The 25,107-nt window shown below is 32.1% G+C and overlaps 1 protein-coding gene across 1 annotated transcript; it reads right to left on the reverse strand.

Moving 5' to 3' along the window:
* Positions 1-5,533: 5,533 nt before the first annotated feature.
* LOC143053982 (uncharacterized) lies at positions 5,534-20,146 on the reverse strand. The gene is made up of 10 exons (XM_076226809.1): positions 20,023-20,146; positions 18,825-19,455; positions 17,892-17,987; positions 17,043-17,345; positions 16,376-16,618; positions 15,032-15,189; positions 12,874-13,015; positions 12,141-12,317; positions 9,585-9,752; positions 5,534-6,192 (listed from the first exon to the last, which is right to left on the reverse strand). Exons 2-10 carry the CDS (start codon positions 19,405-19,407, stop codon positions 5,552-5,554), a joined length of 2,511 nt encoding a protein of 836 aa, XP_076082924.1. The 5' UTR covers positions 19,408-19,455; positions 20,023-20,146; the 3' UTR covers positions 5,534-5,551.
* Between the last annotated feature and the right edge of the window lie 4,961 nt (positions 20,147-25,107).

A 25,107-nucleotide genomic window follows, 5' to 3' on the forward strand; every position in this document is an offset into this window, starting at 1 on the left:
TTTCTTTGAGATTGGAATTTTGCATTTGCATAAAATTTTCATTACCAGTATTATTTGTTTTCCTTTTGCGCAAATAAACAATCTTTTTTTTCTATTTATTTTCATATTCAACTGTTTCTGACGAAGATATACTCGTCATTTGGTCTCTGATGGATAGTTGGCTATGCTGGTTATCATAATAAATCAATTTGATACGATTCTAAAACTCAGTATAGAAAACATCACTAAAACACCTCTAATAATGTGTATGTACAAAATCACAGCATATAAATTGCCTTCATATGTACATTCATTAAACATATTTACAAGTCCGCTCTGACAGAAAATTTGTAAGTTACTGTGAATTAATTAAGCCGTACAAACGTGTTGTTTCATACTTAACGTACTATTTTAACTAACATTTATCTGATATTTTCCTATATCTTTTATTGTCGGGAGAATAGCGATCATGGTTTTTATAATGCCCCATTGATGGGCATTATATTTGCTGGTCTGTGCGTCCGTTCGTCCGCCTGTTCGTTCGTCGGTTTGTTCGTCCGTTCGTTCGTCCGTCCGTTCGTTTAACCGACCGTCTGTCCTGCGTCAGGTTAAAGTTTGTAGTCGAGGTAGTTTTTGATGAAGTTAAGTACAATCACCTTGAAACTTATTACACATCTTCCCTATGATATGATCTTTTTAATTTTATTGTCTAACTATACTTTCTTACCCAAATTTCACGGTCCACTGAACATAGAAATTAATAGTGCGGAGTGTGGTTTCCAAAATATCAATAGTGTCAACAAACTGATTGGAGCAATGATCTATTCCATACAGTTTGAAAAGTCGTGCCGAATGTTTTTTTGATTTTAATTAACAGTTAACTGTTTAAAACAATTGTGATCATACATGGTCATTTCCAATGATATATCAATATTGTCACAAGTAATAACTTTGAATGGAGGCTAATGAAAGTTATTTTTACATTTGGTGTTTATGCAATATGCCCGTGGAGACGTGTTTGGTACTCATATATAAAATTGACCTCTTAAGTCAAAGTAAAACCAATTTCAAGGTACTAGTAAAAAAAATATTGATAGATGATTTAGGAGTTTAGGAAAATTATTAGAGTCTCGCAACCTTATAACTAGAGGCTCTCAAGATCCTGTGTCGCTCACCTTGGTCTATGTGCATATTAACAATGGACACAGATAAATTCATGACAAAATGGTGTTTTGGTGATGGTAATGTGTTTGTAGATTTTTCTTTACTGAACATTCTAGCTGCTACAAATATCTCTATCTATAATGAACTTGGCCCAGTAATTACGGTGGAAAATATTTCCTAAAAATTTACAAAAATGAACAAAAATTTATGAAAATTGTTAACAATTGACTATAAAGGGCAATAACTCCTTAAGGGGTCAATTGACAATTTTGGTCATGTTGACTTATTTGTAGATCTGATTTTGCTGAACATTATTGCTGTTTACAGTTTATCTCTATCTATAATAATATTTAAGATAATAATCAAAATCTGCAAAATTTCCTTAAAATTACTAATTCAGGGGCAGCAACCCAACAACAGGTTGTCCGATTTGTCTGAAAATTTCAGGGCAGATAGATCTTGACCTGATAAACAATTTAACCCCCATGTCAGATTTGCTCTAAATGCTTTGGTTTCATAGATATAATACAAAATCTACATTTCCTTCAAATTACTTATTACCCAACAACCGGTTGTCCGATTCATTTGAACGTTTCAGGGGCAGATTGATTTTCACTTGATGAACAATATTATCCCATGTCAGATTTGCTCTAAATGCTTTGGTTTCAGAGATATAAGCCAAAATCTATATTTCACCACTATGTTCTATTTTGAGCCATGGCGGCCATCTTGATTGGTTGGCAGGGTCACGCCACACATTTTTTAAACTAGATACCCCAAAGTAAATTGTGGCCAAGTTTGGATTATTTTAGCCCAGTAGTTTCAGAGGAGGAGATTTTTGTAATAGATTATTTAGATTTACGAAAAATGGTTAAAAATTGACTATAAAGGGCAATAACTCCTAAAGGGGTCAACTGACCATTTCGGTCATGTTGACTTATTTGTAAATTTTACTTTGCTGAACATAGTTTATCTCTATTTATGATAATATTCAAGATAATAGCCCAAAAACGGTATAATTTCCTTAAAATTGCCAATTCCAGGGCAGCAACCCAACAACGGGTTGTCCGATTCGTCTGAAAATGTCAGGGCAGATAGATCTTGACCTGATAAACAATTTTACCTCATGACAGATTTGCTATAAATGCTTTGGTTTTAGAGTTATAAGCCAAAAACTACATTTTACCTCTATGTTCTATTTTTAGCCATGGCGGCCATCTTGGTTGGTTGGTTGGCCGAGTCAACGGACACATTTTTTAAACTAGATACCCCAATGATGATTGTGGCCAAGTCTGGTTAAATTTGGCCCAGTAGTTTTAGAGGAGAAGATTTTTGTAAAAGTTAACGACGACGGACGACGCCGGACGCCAAGTGATGGGAAAAGATCACCTGGCCATTTGGGCCAGGTAAGCTAAAAATGGTTAAAAATTGACTATAAAGGGCAATAACTCCTTAATGGGTCAACTGACAACTTTTGTCATGTTGACTTATTTGTAGATCTTACTTAGCTGAACATTATTGCTGTTTACAGTTTATCTCTATCTATAATAATATTCAAGATAATAACCAAAAACAGTAAAATTTCCTTAAAATTACCAATTTAGGGGCAGCAACCCAACAACCGGTTATCCGATTCATCTGAAAATTTCAGGGCAGATAGATCTTGACCTTATCAACAATTTTACCCCCATGTCCGATTTGCTATAAATGCTTTGGTTTTTGAGTTACAAGCCAAAAACTGCATTTTCCCCTATGTTCTATTTTTAGCCATGGTGGCCATCTTGGTTGGTTGGCCGGGTCAGCGGACACATTTTTTTAAAGAAGATACCCCAATGATGATTTTGACCAAGTTTGGTTTAATTTGGCCCAGTAGTTTCAGAGGAGAAGATTTTTGTAAAAGTTAACGACGACGGACGACTGACGTAAAGTGATGGGAAAAGCTCACTTGGCCCTTCGGGCCAGGTGAGCTAAAAAGGCACATTAGAAAATTATCTTAAATAGGAAAAACTTAGTTATCACATATCAATAACCAATTATAAATAGATTTAACTTGTTATTTTGCTGACAGGAAAAAAACTATATTGCTTGGTTTAGATATCTTTTATAATTATTGAGGTACCTCTCTTTATTAACCAAGGTAGAATCTCTCCTACTAATCTGTGGTACCTTGATGACCATAGTAAATGTAATTGTATTGATTAATTTTAAACATACTTTTATCATCTTTTTACGTTATTTCATGATGTAAAAGTGAAAGTATGGTTAGAGCGAATATATCTTGTAGCTATATAATTTTGTCGACTGTTTCCTAGCGTTCATGTGGTGGTTGTCGTCTAATACTAAATTATTCTAACTTTATGTCTTTTCATGAATTAGATTACGATAATTTAAATATTTTTTTTTTCAGATTTTACATAATATTCGTTCTAAAGCCAGGCGAATTATAACATCTTTATCTCTAAGCGGGGTAATATACAATGTTGGCAATTTGATTTATATACGGAACAAAAAGTACACATTTAACCGTACCCCTATGTTTGACATTTTTAACTATTATGTCTGTATGTTTTGTTCATGCATAGTTGTCAATATAATGGAATTTGATGCCATCGTCGTACAAGTGAGCAATTCAGCTAGCTATAAATCTAAGTTCAATCCACCTTTTCTACATAAAAAAATGTCTGTACCAAGTTAGGAATATGACAGTTGTCATCCATTCGTTTTATGTGTTTGAACTTTTGATTTTGACATTTGATTAGGTACTTTCCTTTTTGAAATATCCTCGGAGTTCAGTTTTTTTTTTTGTGTTTTACTTTTTGCTTATATGTTAAATTGAATAATCTTTCCGTATTTGTTCAAATCATCTTTTACTGAAAATTATACTGTTGAAATAATTTCCTTTCATAAAAATTGTTCAAGTATCCATAAAGGGTTCATCTAGAATTACAAAAAAAAAATCCGTTCACTTGTTTTAAATTAAATACCTTAAGGTGGTATGGGTGTCTTTCGCAATCTTGAATTGTAAAAAAAAAAGAGAAGTTAAGGTCCAGATTTTCTATCAAGTTAGCAAAATCTGATGCAGGAATGCAGATATTCAATATGAATTTTCATTTAAAAGAAGCAATTTATAAGAATATAACTTATAAATATTAATATTTTTAAGTGTAGATTTTTTTTTGGTTGTTTTCTTTTTTTTTAAATTGGCATTTTAAGGGGAGTTAACTCTAAAACAATGCATTTTCTGAAGGAATCTAAACGGAATTTTCCTATTTTGTATTTTAGCGGGAACAAACGTACGGTGACCCTATCTTTTCTTTCTGAAAGCATTGTCTGAAAGCTATCTTTTCCTCATATATTTTACAATTCTTTCATTTTGTTTACTTTCTAATCACAAAATGGTGTTTTTTCCTGTAAAATCCGTACAAAATGGACACATTTTGTCCAACTTATAGCTTGAAAAAATGCACGGTGACCTATCATTTTTATTGTATTTTTTAACATATATCAATAAATACTACGTTTTGGCAAAGTATGAACAAATTATATCAATTTTATTTTAGACTCCCATATCACCTTAAGCATGTTAAGATGATCGTTGTAATATGTTTCTAAGTAGCAAGGTTTACTACCTTTGACCTTAGGTACACCTCAATACAGTTTGAATAATGTAAATTTGTAATAGAATAAAAAAGTTACGTGATTGGAGATTAAATTTTAAAAATAAAACAATATGGAATTAAACATTGAAACAAAATCATGTTGTTTTGAATACATTAATTCAAATAATAAAGGAAAGTATTTTGCCAATACAACAGATCATTTTATACCACATCGATTGGCTGATTAATTAAGATAAAGACTTATACATGTATGTCGTGTAAATATGTTTAAGTAATGAACTCAAAAAGAATTGAAAACAAACATGGATATTTTTAAACTGTCAGTCTTCTGGGCGATAAAGGAGTGCACACGTTTCCATTTCCATGGATATTTTTAAAGCTCAGTTCTATTTTTTTTTAATTTTCAAATTGTTGAAATATTTTTATTTTTATTAAATAGTGCGATATGATGACCTTTAAAATAATAAAATCCTACAGTTAAAGAAGAAACATTCTGAAACATATATAACTTTTGATTATCATAAGAATTCTCTTGAATAGCATTTAATTATTTTCAATAGCTTTAAGTAATATTTAAATTGTTGTCAATCAGCAATGATGTAATAATAAATAAACATATTAAATTCTAGTTTTTCAAAGCATAGCAGAATACATAGTATATTGATATTTAGAATGATGTTCTCCATTAAGCGTTTCATCTAATTATTGTAAATCCTAAATAAATGTTGAACTTTGAATTAATACTTAAAGATATGCGCACAAATTCGAAGTTTGTTTGAATGTTTGCTTTATTTGGGAATGTGACCAGATCTAACATATTTCATAAGTCTGACCGCTTCAACATGCATGAAATTGAAATCTCTTCTCAAAATTTCTTCATTTAATTCCTGCAGAACAGCACTGTCGACTAGTTGGTCTGCGAATTCCTTACAATATTTAGACAGGTGAAGTTTTTTAAGAATAACAAGTATCTCCTGGACAGATTTCTCATCGACAAAAGACCTGGATGATCCAGCTGACGAGCTACTTGTGGATGAGCAATAATCACTGTCAGACGCACATGTTTCACTGATGTACATATAATTGTCAGATGATTCTAAATTCAAACTTTCGTCTGCATGCATCACACGATAGTTCTGATCCTCTACAACTAAACTTAATAAATCATACGGCCGCGCTGGTAATGGGGGTCTTTTTTCAGCGGAATATTTTTGAGGACGAGGTGGTACCCACTCAGGATCAGGTTCGGGTAAGTCTTCATAAATATCGTCTTGTTCATCACTTACACTTTTACTTTTTTGTCTAGGAATTAGCTTTGGCGGTACATCATTGTAGTCATCGCCATGACTGTAATCACATGGAAGTAAATCTGGAGGTACAGCATTTCCCGTTCCCGTAGTTGTCGCACCTCTTTCAAATTTGGTGAGTTCTGAAAAAAAACAGTGTGTTTTTCTTTTTTAAATGTAATCTTTAATACACAATTTACATATGTATGTTATATCATCAATTCACATATATTGAATGTTTGAAATGTTGAAGAATTAAAAAAAAATCTTATTTAGAACTTCCGTGATGACATTTCTGTCGTGTCGTTCTGAAAATATCAGTTATTTCAAAGTCAAGCGGCCATTATTTTAGAATGAAGCGAGGAAATTACATAACAAGTTTTATGTTTTTAATTATTTCTATGTAAAATTAAAATTGAGAATGGAAATGGGGAATGTGTCAAAGAGACAACAACCCGACCAAAGAAAAGACTACAGCAGAAGGTCACCAACAGGTCTTCAATGTAGCGAGAAATTCCCGCACCCGGAGGCGTCCTTCAGCTAGCCCCGAAACAAATATATACACTAGTTCAGTGATAATTGACGCCATACTAAACTCCAAATTGTACACAAGAAACTAAAATAAAAAATAATACAAGACTTACAAAGACCAGAGGCTCCTGATTTGGGACAGGTGCAAAAATGCGGCGGGGTTAAACATGTTTATGAGATCTCAACCCTCCCCCTATACATCTAGCCAATGTAGAAAAGTAAACGCATAACAATACGCACATTAAAATTCAGTTCAAGAGAAGTCTGAGTCTGATGTCAGAAGATGTAACCAAAGAAAATAAACAAAATGACAATAATATATAAATAACAACAGACTACTAACAGTTAACTGACATGTCAGCTCCAGTTTTCAATTAAACTGATTGAAAGATTATGTCTGTATCATATGAATATCAGGCACAATCCTTCCCTTTAGGGGTTTAGTATCATACCATCATAACATATATGAGAACAACATAACCCGTGTCATACCAACAACTGGTTTTTGAATAAATGTGTTTAGTTCCGATGCAAAGACCCTATAAGTGAATCAATATTAACGCCAAAATATGCAACATTATTATAACTATATCCCTTCCTAATAAGTCTGTCTAAAGGTTTTGTTAGTTTCTGGGGTGAATTCTGACATTTTTTTGCTTTATAAAGAATATTTCAATATAAAATTAGATGTGAAATACATGAACGTATAAGAAGTCTGCATGTTGAGCTATATTTACGAATGATGTCCTTATACCGATGATAAAATTTAGTAAATGTTTTGACTAGTTTGTGATATCGAAAACCCTGATGTAATAATTTTTCAGTAATACATCAATTTCTCTCGTTAAAATCTAAAACATTGTTAAATACACGAGCGAATTGTACAAGTGGAGATATATAAACACCGTAAGATGGTGACAAGGGAACGTCAACATCTAAAAATGGAGAATTAACGATAGGAAATGAAAAATCATCTCTTTTATCATAAATTTTAGTATTAAGCATTCCGTTAGTGATATAGATATCAAGATAGAGGAAAGGCCAGTGGTCATTTATAGTATTAGCTTTATTTAATGTAAGTTCAACAGGATAGAGCCAAAATATCATCCAAATATCTAAAAGAGTTATTTAATTTGTTTATCAGATGTTGTTTCGATGGGTATTTGTTGATTTTTATCATAAATTGTAGGTCATAGCAAAACAAAAACAGGACTGCAATAAGTGGTGCACAGTTAGTCCCCATTGGACCTGACGATATACGGAATCTCCAAAGCGATCAAAAATGTTATCTAGTAAAAATTTAAGGGCAGATATAGTTTCAAAGCATGTCCAATTGACATAGTTTTTTTGTTTATTGCTACTAAAAAAATGACCTAAAAGAGTTTGAGCATATATATTCAAATTCTGACTTTTAAATGCCCATTTAATTAGGTGTGTAAATTTTTTCTTAATGAGAATGTGAGGCAATGTGGTATATAGGGTAGGAAAATCAAAACTTTGAACAGATTCAAAATCACCAATATAAGCATGCAATTTATCAGTTTTTGACACTCCAAAAGTAATTAATTCCACTATTATCGAAGGCCTTATTTGAGCAATTTATTATGAGGTTTCTCATTGTACCAAGTGTAATGGTAAAAATAATAGAAAATTTAGTAGTGGAACAATGGCTTGAAGACGAAATAAATCTATATTTGTAAGATGTTTTGTGTAGCTTCGGAAGCCAATGCATAGTTGGGACTGTCATTGTATTTGGTTCTGATTGTAAAGCGGTAGCTAAAAGTTTATGCTTGTTACAGATGTCGTTTTCTGAAAATGGAGTCAGTTGGAATGTTGGTGATTGCTATCATTGGTGATTTCTTTTTTCAGAACCTCAATGTAATATTTACGTCAAACAATAATAATATTATTAGCAGCTTTATCGGCCGGGATAAAATCAAATTCCTTGGCTAGTTCTTTTAGTTTGTTTGATACGAGAAATAGTTTCATTGTGGTTATTGTTTATAGAAAAATGTTCTTTAAAATTTTGAATACGTATATCAACTATGTTCATTACTGAATTAAAAAAAGAGTCCAAAGATTTTTTGTCAGATTTTTCCCGTTTTATCCATTTCAAACAGTAAGTACGGACCGAGTCGTGGATGATATTACGACACTCATTCCAATTAATAATTGACAGGACGATATTTAGGTTCTTTCCTGAGGAACGGTTTTAACTCTCGGTCTTGAACGATGTTAAGATCTCCTGTTATAACATGGGAAATGGGTCCATAAATGTATTCGGAATTACTACAATTACATGAAGTACGTAGGTGTATTTTCACTGATATTAACATCTTTACACAATTGGCTATAATCAGACACAAATGTCCGGGTAGATTTCTTGTAAATATAACAAATAAGAGGGAGTTCAGTATTATCAAAATATCAAGGAATTTGCTCTTCAACAGAATAGTCGTTAAAAATACCGGCAATATCTACAAAATCAAAACCTTTATTGCTATACTTTATTTTAAGAAAATGTTTTTTATGATCTTCAGGGCGATCAATTTTGGGAAACAGTTTAGAATGACAATATGCCATTATATGTATATACATGTAATTAAAAGGCCGTCGTACATGCTCATGCCTCTCATTTTGAGAATCCGCGTCATTAGTGTCATTTAATTTGTTACATATCTTTATTGTTTTGAGTGTATTTGTGAAACCAAGAATTGTTGGCTGGTCATTGATAGTCCTGCATAATGTTTTCAATAATTTAGAGTTATCATCTATCCATTGTTAAAAACCAAATTTTGACATCCATATCTATTGTGTTTTTCTTTATCGTTGAGTTGATTCCTCAGTGACCTATTCCTTGTAATCCTTTATATTCAATTCGCACGCTTTAATATAAAATTGTTTAGTCCGTATTTAAAATTCGTCTTATGATATCGAAACCCATAACCATGACAACTATACTAAAACACCGTTCCTATATTAAAACATGGTAATAATTGTTTACCTGGACTACCTTCGTTATCTTTAAATTTGATATTCCTGTGTACAAAGTTGTCCATTGATCTCAGCTTAGCCTGGAACTGTTCCTGCGATTTATGTGTGTATCCAGTAATGATAGATACTGATATATCTGGGCATATAGCCACCAATGCTGATACAGGTGATATTACACCTGTAGTGGAAAAAGATCTTATAGGAAAATTACACTCTGCAATGATAAACGTGCTGTTATGTAATTTATAAGTGTTTCTCGTTTCTCGTTTTTTTTCATATAAATAAGACCGTTGGTTTTCCCGTTTGAATGGTTTTACACTAGTAATTTTGGAGCCCTTTATAGCTTTTTGTTCGGTGAGAGCCAAGGCTCCGTGTAGAAGGCTGTACATTGATTATAATGGTAAACTTTTATAAATTGTTATTTGGATGGAGAATTGTTTCATTGGTACTCATACCACATCTTCCTATATCTATAATATAGGTGATATTACAACTGCTATGGAAAATACATTTAGTGAAATGGTATTTTTGTTTATATTTACATGTAAATAGAATTAGCGTCACATTCACATTATTGATGAACATTGCAATATATAAGATACGTGGAAAGATATCAATTGTAATTTTGATGGCATTTGTGACTAAGTGATTATTCATTTTGTCGAGCCTGCGACGAAAGTCGTGAAAAGCGAAATGGCAAAAGTACATTCCGTCGGTTTCGGCGTCGGCGTCAGCATATGGGTCAGTCTGTTGAAAACGTTTGTAAGCCATTAACAACTTTGTCAAACCTTCAGGGAGTTTTATGAAACTGTTTAATTTTCCTGTATCTTACGACTAAATGGGATATTTGTAGTTTATATTATTGCTACGATACAGTCAAACAATAATAACTCTAAAATGTATCAAACCTGAAATTGTTTTACAAATAAACGAACATTCTAATGCAATTAGTTTGTAACGATAATTTTCATTGGACGTTGATAAATATTTTGAGGGGTTAGATTCCACGTTCTACCAGTCCGTAACTAAGAAAGCCACCATTTTGAATTCCGATTTTTTTTGGATATGTAATTTCTCAAAAAATTAACAAGATATTCTCATTTTGAGCCTCAAAATCTTCTTTTTGTCGATATTGAAACCATTATGAAGCGTACGAAAAGTAAAAATACGTTTAAAATTCATGTTTGACATCCAGATTAAACACATGACGTCACACTGTTAAGATGCTAAAAACAATGCGACAGTTTCGCGGACTTTTTCATTAATGCCATTTTTAAGCCAAAAAATAACATTTATTTTAAGATGCGGCATTAGAATGGAGATAACTGTATTGTATTTTAAGCTTGGCCTTCGTAAAACTTGATTTTACTGTCGCAAATATCCGTTTACCTATCTCCGCTCCGCGTCGCTAGGTAAACTCAATTTGCGACAGTAAAATCTACGTTTTACGAAGGCCAAGCTTAAAATACAATACAGTTATCTCCTAATTGAACAGATGTTTCTTTATTATCAAAAAAAGTATTAATCCCGCAAATGAACAGTTCATTCAGTGGATGTCGTTTGTTTATGTGTTACATACTTGTTTTTCGTTCATTTTTTATATAAATAAAGCTGTTAGTTTTCTCGTTTGAATTGTTTTACATTGTCATTTCTGGGCCTTTTATATGTTTCTATGCGGTATTGGCTTTGCTCATTGTTAAAAGCCGTTCGGTGACCTATTGTTTATTTACTTGTCTATCAATCTAAGTATAAAAAAGAAGATGTGGTATGATAGACAATAAGACAACTCTTTACAAGAGACCAAATGACAGAGTACTTCGCAAATATAGGTCACCGTGAATGTTACATAAATTTCCTGTAAACAAAACTTTGAATTTTTCGAACAACTAAGGATTTTCTTATCCCAGGCATAGATTACCTTGGTCGTATTTGGCACAACTTTTTGGAATTTTGGAACCGAAATGCTCTTCAACTTTGTACTTGTTTGGCTTTATAAATATTTTGATATGAGCGTCACTGATGAGCCTTATGAAGACGAAACGCGTGTCTGGCGTACTAAATTATAATCCTGGTACCTGTGATAACTATTTACAGTTTCAAGAAATATGTGAGCTAACATGCCTCACCCAAAATATGATTATAGTTAGTAAAGAGATAAATATCAAAATACTGGATACCTTCTATTTTTATATGTACCAAGTCGGCGAAGATCCAAAAAATATATTACAGAAATCCGTATAAAGCCATAAAAAAAATGTATAATACACATGTCGTCCCCTAATATTACGATTGTTGTTATCATTACATATCTCATGTATCATGTGTATGCCAATAACAGTTATAAATAAGCAAATAAGAACTTCGAATGAATAGCTGTTGTTACTATAAATTCCCTATTCGTATGCGATTTTGTACATTGCAAACAAATTTATTGATTCAATAATGGTATCTGCTACTTGTTGTATTTACAGGTGAGAACTATCTTTGTGAACGGTGTTTCGATTTTTCAACCTATACATTTTATCTTACCTTTAAAGTAAACAATGTTTAAGGAGTTAATAATTACCATCTTCTAAACAGTTCCCTTGTATGTTATCTTCTACGTAAGTCTTCATGATCAGTATATTGACTCCTTTAATACTTTCCAGAGTAGATCTAAGTTCTATGTTGTAGCTTGCGTATCTTACTTGGACTGGCAAATTATTTTCTGCTAATATTTCTTTCATAAGTTGCGGGTTTCCCACTACGTAAACATAATTGATTTATTAAATTTTATTTCCAGACTATGACTGAAGTTTTTATTGGTGATCTTTATTTTACGTGTTTTACTAAATTATCTGGATTTTACTTATTAATTACAGGAACTAAATGAAGGTTTTAATTTTATTAAATTTAAATGTTCTTTGACTGAAATGAATATGACATTGAAAAGTAGTTTCAAGACTGTTTTTAATCAGTACCTCAGCTATGGTTGTTTTTAAACTATTGTCTGGTCGTGATGTTAGAACTGATGAAACACATTTGATTATTCTTCTATTCTCTTGCGATTCGAAAAAACCTTGAGCGTCTATATAAGGACAGTAATGTATCAACCAATCGAGGTGATGATATTAAACTTTTTTTGTTATCTTATTGTTTTTTGAATTCAGCAACTACAGGTTTTACTTTAATGCAACTTTGGTGTTAGAAAAGATACTGCATTCTGGTTAGTTTTTCGTAATCTTTTTTAATGTATTGCAGTTAAAAACTCCAACACACCATTAAATATTTTTTTACTTCACCAGAAAATGAAAAGTTACCTTTCTTCAAACTTTTCACAACAGCAAATTTATATTTTCCATCAACAGGTATACTTAGGAACTCGTCTCTTTGACTTCCAGCATCCGTTGATAGTCTGGCTAGAGCTCTAGGCTGTTGGCATGCTCGATGGAAACGAATTATCTGAAGAACAAAATCATTCAAATTGTATCAATTGATAGGATCTGTTCAAAGGAGCAAAGGATTTCACCTTGTTGAACATTGTGCGTAGTTTTTATTTTATTTTATTTTCTTTCATTTTTGTGTATGTGTTTGGGGACTTGTCTTTGTTAGACGTTTTCGTTGTTGTTGTTTTTTTAATAAAACTTACTTACTCTATTGGAACAATATCCGTTCTGCAAACACAATGACCTTGATTGGATCTATTTTATTTCCAAATATGAAGTTCTCATTATTGCTCAAATGTGTTAATCAAAATAGTTCTCTTCCTCCTGGCATGAACATTTGGATATTGTTCTATTGAAAATTTCTGTTACAGTTTTTGTTAGTTTATCAAAATTAGGCAAAATATCTCCCAAATGCACAGTTCTAATTCCTTCACTTCTCTGGCTACATTTTTTTCGTTTTTTTAATAAGGTTTCGGATTTTCAAAAGTTTGGCCCTGATCATCAGTGAAGAAATTTTTATTGTCGACATGTGCATTTCTTGCAGGAAAAGAGGAACTGTTCATTTTATTACTACAACTTCTTGTAAAGAGTCCGTGTAATCTGTAAATAATTGTCCTGTCCATCAAAATTAAATTATTATACTACAAGACTCAACTTGATATTACTTAAACAAACACATTATACATTTCATGCGTTCGAGCCGCTTTCATGTTTACCTTTAGCACAAAGCTAAATATCTAAGATAACATGGAACCTGTTGCATATCAGAAAACATTATTTTTAATATCACATTTGTTGTAATTTAAAGACATATCTATTACCATACTAGCATCTGTTAATTATTTTATTTTCAAAAAAATAATCCTAAACAGACACGATAAAAATCCAAAATGTTAACTTTCGTCCGATCAGCGAGTTTGCCGTGAATCAATGATGCATTAAAGTTCTTTGATTATATTATCAATTATAAGGCTAATGTATCATGGAAAATAATTTGCCATCTTAAAAAAATGAAGGAAAAAATTCAAAATTAGATGCCACGGTAATTCCAAAATGGGATCGAACAAGCAGTTGGCATGGTCAGAACTGGGATGATGCACGTTCACGTCGCAAATTAAGAATAACAATAGAAAGACTGGCGAGTCAAAATGGTTCAACACAAGATAGATTGGGAAATGCAGACCCCATCAGACGTCGCAATGTCTAAACAGCGCAGCACGTCTTTTACAATTGCGCAATTATATATTTTTTGCGGAAAATACGGCCCATGGAATACCTGTCATCACAACTACAGAATTTCTGATAAGACAGTAGGTCGAAGACTCAGGGCGGACGGACTGCGTCCGTTACGCTTTCTTAAAGGGCCATTCTTTAAACAGCGTCATAGGAGTGCAAGACTTTAATTTTAGTTTCTTGTGTACAATTTGGAAATTAGTATGGCGTTCATTATCACTGGACTAGTATATATTTGTTTAGGGGCAAGCTGAAGGACGCCTCCGGGTGCGGGAATTTCTCGCTACATTGAAGACCTGTTGGTGACCCTCCGCTGTTGTTTTTTATTTGGTCGAGTTGTTATCTCTTTGACACATTCCTCATTTCCTCAACAAAGTTGGAGGTTACACACCTGGCAGCATATCCTGATGTCTCGATTTGTACCCAGATATTTAGTGATGGACGTATGAGACGGTATACCATAAGCAAAAGAATATCCACTGGACACGCCACAATGTTTGCGTTCTACTCTCATTATGAGTGGAACAATATCCGTTCTGCAAACACAATGACCTTGATTGGATCTATGCGTTGTAGGTGGGATGCTGTGGTAGCTGAAACAAGCGCAAAGTGGAATTTCGGGTAATATGTAATAGCGTTGGTCTGTCTGTATATGATCCAGAAACTGTCTGGTACGTAAATTTGTATTACTGTGTAACGTAGAACGTTAAAGTAGTACTTTTTATTGTTTACTGCAAAACGGTAAGATATATTTTTCTATAAAATTGCTGTGTCGTATCATTTCATTATTAAAGCTTACCTGATTGGTAGCATAATCGTCATAATGTGTCTCCCCATTGAACCCCTTTGTCACGATCACTAGAAGTGGTAGATTTTCCTTATACCTTCTGTGAAATTCGGGTAATGTTAATTGTTTTCCCTCAGAATACTGAAAGAGCCCAGGTCTTGACAAAGTAGCTGCAAACAGAAATGAATATTAAAATGGAACAATTTGAAATCAGGATTGGAAAAGGTTATTTGATCTGAAATATTTTTTATCAACAGATTTTGACAAAATTCAAGCCTCTATGCTATTATAAGGCGAAAGACATATGCTATTTTGATACTCTAAGTAAAAAAAGGTGATTTAAAAATGTAAAACACAGGTTTATCTTTAACGCTGTCGATTGGTTATTGTGCCCTGATTCCAAATGACGTCACGTCATTGCGTCCATAACTACAGTGGCTTACAATGACGGTGTTTGTCTTGATAATTTTAAGAATTTTGCTACAATGGCCACTGGTAACAATGTGCAACCAACGATTATCGATTAAGTGCCAGTTATACCTAATTCCGGCTTTGTGTATAACCATACAAAAATAAGGTTAAATGTTAATATAAATTTGTTTGCATTAAATGAAATAAATTAAATGGAAAACGTGATTAATATGTTTAGAATTTATTTGTTGATGGTTAATTAGATAGTTATAATTGGACGTTTTTCTCTTTTCTATAGAACTTAAATATGCGATAAATAAATTAAAACATGTTATTTCCATGTCGGCCCTAGTATCATCCCTCGACCAATATAGGCACTGATAAATGCCAGGTATCATATTTTCCTTTGTTTAATAAAGGCAACAGTAGTATACAACTGTCATAGAATAGTCGTAAAGCAATTTAACTGAAACAAATATGGTTCACAAATCAAAACCGAAAGAAATACATCAATTATAAGAGGAGAACATCTGAACAACATACACTCTGAACTGCTACAATAACAAACGCCAACAAACATAAAAAGGACAATTTCATAACAAGTGCAATATTACTGACTTGGTTCAGGACATTTTAAGAAAACATGGTGGGTTGAACCTGGTTGTATGGTTAGACAAACCTCCCGCTAATATGGCAATGTTAAAAATACCTACATTGGTTTCTCGTGTGTCTTAAAATTTTCTAAATCTTTTAGTGACATATATAAATTTGCTTTATAAAGTTGCTTTTTAAAGTTGTTCAAATCCATTCATAATGACAATTAAAAAAAATTAAGAATAGAACATCTAAGAAATTAAAACGCAAATATAGTATAATACGAAGACGTGATTAAACGGCGGAAAATAACAGCTATTATTCTGTTATATAAAAGAAGACTACACATACCGTTTTCTATTCCAGGTTCAAGAGTGGCATTTATTTCGTGTTTTTCGGTTAAATGCTTTCCATTTGCTATCGTAACAACTGTTTCAATAAATTCCTTCATTCCTTCTTGAAAGTTTTCCTCCGAGGTCAATGTCTCTTTTTGCAAGCAAAATTGAACAGCCAATGCATGGTGATCAATATGCTGTTCTTCTTCGCTCATTTCATTTTCAGAATCACTGTCTGTTTCAATATCACATAATTCATCTGAAAACAGAGCCTTTACTAGTAATGTTTTTTGTGTCATCCTAAATATCAATCTGCCCACAATTTAAATTGGAAAAATTTCATTCGAAGATAACATTGATAGTATTAGGTTTTTCAATAAATTGTAAAATATGGTAATACATGACGTCGGGAAATAATTGAAAAAATATTGCAAAGATTTAGATATTTTTTTTTCAAACTGAGATAATCAAATTACAACATACTAAATAGTGAATGGTAGTCTACTGATGTTCATTTCTTGTATTTGATTATGAAGAGAAAAATCAGGGGAGAAAAAGAAGACTTAAAGAAACTTGTTTCTGTAAGATAAGGATGCATATACATAAATAGAGAGACACAAATGGACTATACACCTTTAACAGCTCATTTTATAGTTGTAACATTGATTGGTTGTAATTCTTACCTTCAGGTTGAGTGATTATAACGTGAATGCTTTCATCGGTGCAAAAGTCTAGATCTATCAGCTCTGAAATTCGATCCATAAATGTGCCTATCTCTATAAAAAAGGATGAATCTTGTTCCAACAATGACTTTATTACTTCAACATATAAAAGTAAACTTCCCTCTGTTGCTCTATCAAAAACAAATTTAAGTTGGCCCTTGTTAATTTCGTCTTTGAAATCGTTCAGTAGTTTTGCTTTCTCTACAGCATCTCCATCTTGAATCTCGGGAAAGATTAAAACAAATGGACTTTTATCACCATCATCTAGGAATACAAATATAAAACAACATATCCATTAAAGATATATATTAAAGACATTTAACACAGTGTATTGATGAAAATAATAATCTTTTCAAGGCAAAAATAATAATCTTAAGTTAGACATACAAGTTCTTGGTAAATATTTTCTCCTGTTATGGTATTGTAATTATAATGCCTATAATGAACATTTCTATAAACCTTCAAATAACAATTCGCATTGAAAGCGTATAAAACAATTTTACAGTCTAATTTGCGTAATTTTATGACATTGCGATACAAATTTCGACGGAGTTTTCCATGAAGCTTGATTTGGCTGACATTAGCATATTCTTCAAGAACTATTCTTTTCCAGGACTTATAATTTTAAACGCAATTTTAATGTACCTTTTTCTATATTTAAATGCGCCATTATGTTACTTTTTTTCTAAACAAAAATAATACATAATTATGCAGCAAAGCTTATGAGGCTGTGTAGCTATTTGTTTGTTTGATTGACTCTTCTTTTATCTACAACTTTATTAAAATATCGGAGGATCTGTGTATACTCACTAGTTAATGATATTTGCTGTCTTATATATGCTGTCAGTCCCTTTTTATAATATACTGTTACTTTTTTATCCTGCTGGTAAACTAGAAAAGTTGTGCCTGGTAAAAAAAATTACATTGTTCAATGGTACATGCTTACTTAAGAATAATACTATTTGCACTCCATTGCATTGATAGGGTATGCTCCTTACACAAGCACTGCTCTTATTGAGATAAGAGGATAAACAGACAGCTGTAATCGACACTGCATAAAAATACAAAGTTTCTATGTCTAAACTTTCAAGTGACTTCTAATCGCGCTCTTGCATCATTAGATGCCAGAATAGTCGTGTGTTCTGTTAATTCACCGGTTGTGACATTTTACTGAGTGTGCATAAATATAAGAGTGTACGTGTATGACATGAGACACTTTTACCTGTCAAAGCACCCGGTATCGATCTTCTAAAAAATCATGCAATTATTTCAGGTTTTTTTTCTGTATTTGAGCCTCAAATTCAAACGTCTTTTGCATTATATTTTGTTTGTATGAGTGTTCGGTTAGTTCAGTATATGTTATAGTATCAATTGCCAAAATTGTTTCCCTCAAAATATAGTTCAAATTGAGAATTCAACACATAATTTCAAAACTAAAAAGATACCCCTATCAAGTTTCAGATAAAACAAACTATATATGAGGAGTGAAAACCTATTAATCATCTTAAATCTTAAACACATAATTGAATGTTGACAATTTGCATGGGTATAGAGTTTTACTTTTATAAAATGAAAAAGAGGCCCAAAAAAAGGATATTCGAAATTTATTGGTCGAAAAAGAATCACAGAACGCCATGGGAAAGAAAAAATAAAATCAAAAACAGACGTACAAGTAAAAACAAAACTGCATAGAATATGCGATCGAAAAATAAGAAAGATGTTATATAGTTAATTAAATATTACCTTCTGGGTTTTCTACAACCGATGTAGCCTCTAATGTTTCTCTAGTTCTGTTTTCGGTAATGCTGCAAGTGCGAAAGTACTCTATTTTCTTTTCGAAAGACGAATCTAGAGTCTTATTCAAGTATTGATCAATTCGTTTTGCAACTTCAGTAAATTCTTTGAAGAAATCAGACATTATTGTTTCGGATATATTGATAGATAATCCATGTAAATATCTATTTCTAGCTCTACGAATTCTTTCAACATCATCCCCAATCTCAACTTCTGTAGGAATAGGATTTGAACCCCAATTTCTTGTTGGTTTCGTAACAAATGTGTTCCTAAAATGCTTTACAATTCTATATGCTAGTGAAACATCCAACACTTGGAAACCTTTGTCTGGGTTCGCCAATTTGTTAACAACTTGCCATTCCTCTGGGGATAGTTTTTTATTAAAGTCCTTTGTTTGAACAATTCTGTCGTATAATGCTTTGGGAGGCATCTGTGCATGTGCGATTATATCTTGAAGCATCTCTGACAATATGTCAGCCACCACTATACTTATTCGACCATGTCGTGCTTGTTCCGGAGTCGCAGTGGCCATTTGTAACCACAATCGCTTTATTTTCTAATTCTGCCGATTCTTCCTCAGCTGAAATTCAAAAATAAATTACTGTATTAGAAAAAAGTTTCTCTATTTTTGTGAACCCCGTTTCCATGGCATCCTCAAGATAATATCTTAATGTTGACACTTGATTAATTCTTTTTAAATGTCAACATTTTTTTATAAAAAAATTCCACCCCAAAAAGAAAGATTTAAAGATGACTCAACTCATAGCTAAGACCTATAATGTCGGAAACCCCAACCGTGAATACTGAATTCTGATAAACAGATACTGTCCGTGAAGAACAGTGTTCGCATGAATATCTCCTTTGGCTAATTTTACTAATTATTACCGACATCAACGTTTCGACAATTTGAAATTATAGTGTACTATGTTTAAAGTACAAAACTGAAATCGGAAGTAAAACAAATCATAGTGTTGTTAAGTGAGGATAAAAATTCGGAAAATCTTAGTTTATTGATGAAATTTTTTTTTTTTAAATAGTTCTTTTCATACCCCAGTTTAGAACTTCCTGAGGTTCATCGTCAATTTGTTGTACATTCATTCGAAAAGTTTGACATTTGTCATTGTGTTTATGTATATATATTACTCACCAGTTGTATCATTGTTGATCATAAAAACAGACCCGAAACAAAGTACAAAACAAAGCAAATCTCAAGTATTTCATATTCACATATAACACAAACTTTTTTAAAACAATACACTTATCTAGATTCGATGTATAAATTAAACATATTAGATTAGCCTAAAATGACTAGTCACTAACCCACCTTATTTATCTATATTGCAGGTATATGTATTTATTTTAGATATCAAAACATCAACAGTCAACAGTGATTGCTGGTACGAAGACGATTAGCAGTTTTTAATCTTAATGCTTTTTCCTTATGTATTTATTTTTTAACATATATATGTGCTGCATTAAATATAAAATGAAAGTACACTTTATCAATGTGTTACATATGAAGCAATTTCCTGTTTTTATCGTCTACCGGACTGCTCAAATCCAAACATTGGAAATCCAGGATGTATAAATACATGAATTCTTGAGGCGAAACATAACAAAAATAAATTTGAAGATATGGAATGTTTGTCGTTCAATAACGTTTAAATTTGTCGATGGAGAATTATAAAAGCGGGAGGTTTGGTTAGCCACAAAACCAGGTTCAACTCACCATTTATTTCTTAAAATGTCCTGTACCAAGTCAGAAAAATGGCCATTGTTATATTATAGTTCGTTTCTGTGTGTGTTACATTTTAGTGTTGTGTTTCTGTTGTGTCGTAGTTCTCCTCTTATATTTGATTAGTCACAAGTTCCCAGGGTCGTCAAGTTGGTTACTTATTCGTTACTTATTCATTATTCCTTACACGTTACCTATTCGATTTATGAATTTATGACTTTCGAACAGCGGTAAAGTACTGTTGCCTTTATAATAGACCTCTGATTAAAAATATAACACGTTCAAGCAGTCAATCCAATTAGTTGGCGTTTCAGAATGATAAGGCAGAGACAGCAAGTACAGAAAGTTCCTGGGAAGCTTGTTATAAAAGAACCACAAATGTTTGTCTTTTTTAATATTTTCCGTAAATTAGTTCTGTACCACCAAATAATCATTATGTCATTTAAATACAAATAATCATAATGTGATTGGTCGGTTGTAATGTTTTTCTTGGTCTAAACTTAGATAGACTGTGTTGCCGTTCTACGTTAGTTCCACTCTGACATGTGCATGCACGATACACATGAATGGAATCTCGAAGAATCAAAAGTTGAAATGGTTAAAAATAATTATGGTTTTATGCGCACAAAGTGTCATTTTCTACCTATTTTTGTTTTAGTTCTTCATATTTTTTTCATACCAGCTGTGTGCTTACTTGATCTGAAAGTCTTAACCTACCTTTCTGTTGACCCATAATGTGTACATGCTCGATAGTTTCCAATAGCTTCCCATGAGAAGGTTTAATCCGATGTCTCCTGTTATGAAACTGCTACGATCTCTGTACGTTATTAAACCATTGAAACAACTAGTTTTGGGTACTGTATTTGGCATTTTACAATGCAAAATATCTGTGCCAATCCAAAATACTCTCACTTTTCAGTGGCAGTCCAAATTTCCAGCCCTTATCCATGTCGCCTTTCTATTTAATGAATTGATAGTGTATTTCAAACTGAATATACATGAATTTATTTGTCATTATTACTTCAATTTCTATTATTATTCGCTGTTATACTGGGGTTAACATGTCAAAATGTAATCATGTTTGATTTTTTTATGTATTTCTCGGTCCTGAGTGCTCTTGCATTTATTTGTACAGTATTTTTGCCATATAGTATTGTCATTTAAGCGGTTTATTGAACATTGCCATAAAGCGCAAGGGTTAGCTAGCCACAAAATCAGAATCAACCCACCATTTTTTCTTCAAATATCCTTTACCAAGTCAGGAATATTGAAGTTGATATCTAATAGTTCGTTTTTTATGCAGATTGCATTGTTGTTTGATTTTTGCTACAACCCGGTGTTTCTGTTGTTTCGTTGTTATCCTCTTATAGTTGATGTGTTTCCCTCGGTTTTAGTTTGTAACCCGGATTTATTTTGTCTCAATCGATTTACGACCATTGAACTGCGGTAAACTTCTGTTGCCCTTTTTATCGTACTTCATCAACTGTATAATATTTGGAATATGAAGCGACTGGCGTAGAAGTGAGAGATTTGCCGCTATAAAATAGGTTAAATCTACCATTTTCTACATAAGAAAATGACTGTACCACGTCAGGAAAATGACAATTGTTATCCATTCGTTTGATGTGTTTGCGCTTTTGATTTTGCCATTTGATTAGGGACTTTGCGTTTTGCATTTTTCTGACTAGGTATAGGCATTCACTTGTGAAGAAAATGGTGGATATCCACTGTTTTATAGCTAGCTTAACCTCTCAGTTGTATGACAGTCGTATTAAATTCCAGATGTAGATGCCAATGTAACAAAACAAGATTGTAAGGCTAAATTGTAATTATATTCATAGTTTGGCCGTAAATAAAGACTCCAACCTAATTATATTATTTTAAGCCTTGTAAGGGTGTTTATCCAAATATTTTTCGAAGAATATCAATGTTCATTAGAAAATGCTATTTTAGTTAAAAATACTTATCAGACCACAGTCCCTTACTATAATTAGAGTCATAATATTTTCATAGGCAATATATTTCTGCTCATCATCTATCTTTTATCTTGCAAGACAATATTTGACAGCATTATCTTTTACCTATTCCTTTTGTTTGCAGTTTATCTGTCTTTTGCAACTAATGAGTTAACATGAGTTGACCCCTACTGTTACTTGTATGTCATGATAATTTTGACAATGCATCCCAAGTATATTCCACCACATATTTTTTTAATGGCTGCTATACTGATGTTCTACAAGTATTCTATTAAATATGCTCATGCCATTATCTCTCATTACATTGAATCTATTTAATGCACACTGATTGATAATTAAGTTCGGGATAACATGATTTATCTATTAGTTTAAGTTGTGTTTTTGAAAAAGCTTTCAGTATCTGCGAGTACCCTTTGATCAGTATTTTGTGTCTTTTGTTTATATTTTAGTTTTGTTTGTGCTACATACCAATCTGTCGAGTAAGTCACTTCAAATTGATTTTTTTATGTTGTGAAATTACAGCACTGTCCCAGGTAAGGGCAGGGTTAATTTCTCACAAATACGTTTAACCAGGTCAAATTCTGAATGTGTAAGTACCAAGTCAGTGGTTGTTGTTGGTTGCTGTCACGTTTGTTTATCGTTTATTGTTTTTTTTATTATTAGGACTTTTTCCTTTGAATTGTTTCACATTTGGTCATGACAGCACCTTTTCATAGCTGACTGTACATTAATGGAGCATTTTTCCTTACAGTGACATAAAGTTGCTTTCCTCTACAACCATTTTGCCTAGCTTTCTAATACCAAATCTACTTATTTTTTCATGATAGCTTTCAGTAGTGAAAGCTCCTTCCATATATTTGGTTTGTAGTTATAAAATTTTGTCACATTCCATAATAGCATTTAAGGGTAACTTAGAAGTAAAAGATAAGACAACCTTCTTGTGTATATATCCTTTGAAGCAATCAATGACAAAATTAACAAAGTTAAACATATATGGGAAACACAAGACAAAAATATTTCAAAATTGATTTTTAAAATGAATGTTAAACATCTCCTCAAGGTTTTGATACTTAATTTAGTTGTTGATGACATAAAATAGTTTCCTTAAGGTATTCGACCCATAATTAGCCAATATACAACAAGCAAAATAATTTACATTTTTATCAAGGATTGTAAGTAGGGGGGTCTAAGAGTTCTTACTATGAAATAAAAATCCGCAAAATATTTGAGGTTAACAGCAGAGCTGGGTTACAGTGCCCCCCCTTTTTTGTCCTCAAATGCCAAATAAGGGGTTTTAATAGGATAGAATTTTAAGAAATCTATATAATATAATTTACTAATCTATCTTTTAAAAGGAACCTTACATGTAACCTTGTAAAATTAAACATAAAAAATAAATTGTTTTTTTGCTATTCTATTTTTAGAACTGTGTTATTGTTACTAATAATAGAAAAAGGAGAAAAGTCTAAAATTTGTCAATTTTATATCTTCACTAGTTCAAAAGTGAATATTTTAGCAGAGCATTAAAAAATGACATTTAAATTAACTTTACATATTGTTCCATCCTAAAAAAAAATTTTAGAAACTTTTACCGTACCAATTTCAAGAAATTTTGATTTAGAATGTCAAGGGCACAGTTCGTAAATGGAGACTTGGTATCCCTGTTCTGATGTATTTTGGTATAATTTATGTAAATTTTTAGCAAAACTAACCATACTTCATATAATCTTATAATAAGAATAAACTATGATATTTATGACATGTAAAGTTCAAAAGGTCAAAGGTCAAGGTCATTTTTGGAGCTAAAATAAACAAAAATCTCCTTTTTTGCTAAATTTTCAAAAGTGTATCTACCTATTGGTCCCATAATCTTCACAACCTTTGTAAATGAAGACCATTTGATGATATTCAAAAGATCTTGGTTTGGTTTCAACCTTTAGGGGTCAACAGGTCAAAGGTCAAGAAATTTTAGGAGCAAAAATTATACAATGACCTCCTTTTTTGCTCAATTTTCTATAGTAAACTTACCTTTATGTACTATAATCTTTCATTACATTTGTTAACTATGATAACTTTATGATATGCATTAGATATAGGATTAGCTTCAACCTTGAGGTCAAAAGGTCAAAGGTCAAGGGTCAAGGTAATTTAAGGACCTGAAATATGAAAATTCTCTCCTTTTTGCTCATATTTCAAAAGTATATAATAAAAAGAAGATGTTGTATGATTGCCAATGAGACAACTCTCTACAAGAGACCAAAATGACACAGAAATTAAGTGATAGGTAACTACGGCCTTCAGCAATGAGCAAAGCATATACCGCATAGTCAGCTTTAAAAGGTCCAAAATGGCAATGTAAAACAATTCAAACGAGAAAACACACGGCCTTATTTAAAAAAAAAAATGATCAAAAAACAAATATTTTACACACAAACAAACCACAACCACTGAATAACAAGCTCCTGACTTGGGACAGACACATACATACATAATGTGGTGGGGTTAAACATGTTGGACAATA

This window comes from Mytilus galloprovincialis, chromosome 12, assembly GCF_965363235.1.
Source record: "Mytilus galloprovincialis chromosome 12, xbMytGall1.hap1.1, whole genome shotgun sequence".
Classification (NCBI taxonomy): domain Eukaryota; kingdom Metazoa; phylum Mollusca; class Bivalvia; order Mytilida; family Mytilidae; genus Mytilus; species Mytilus galloprovincialis.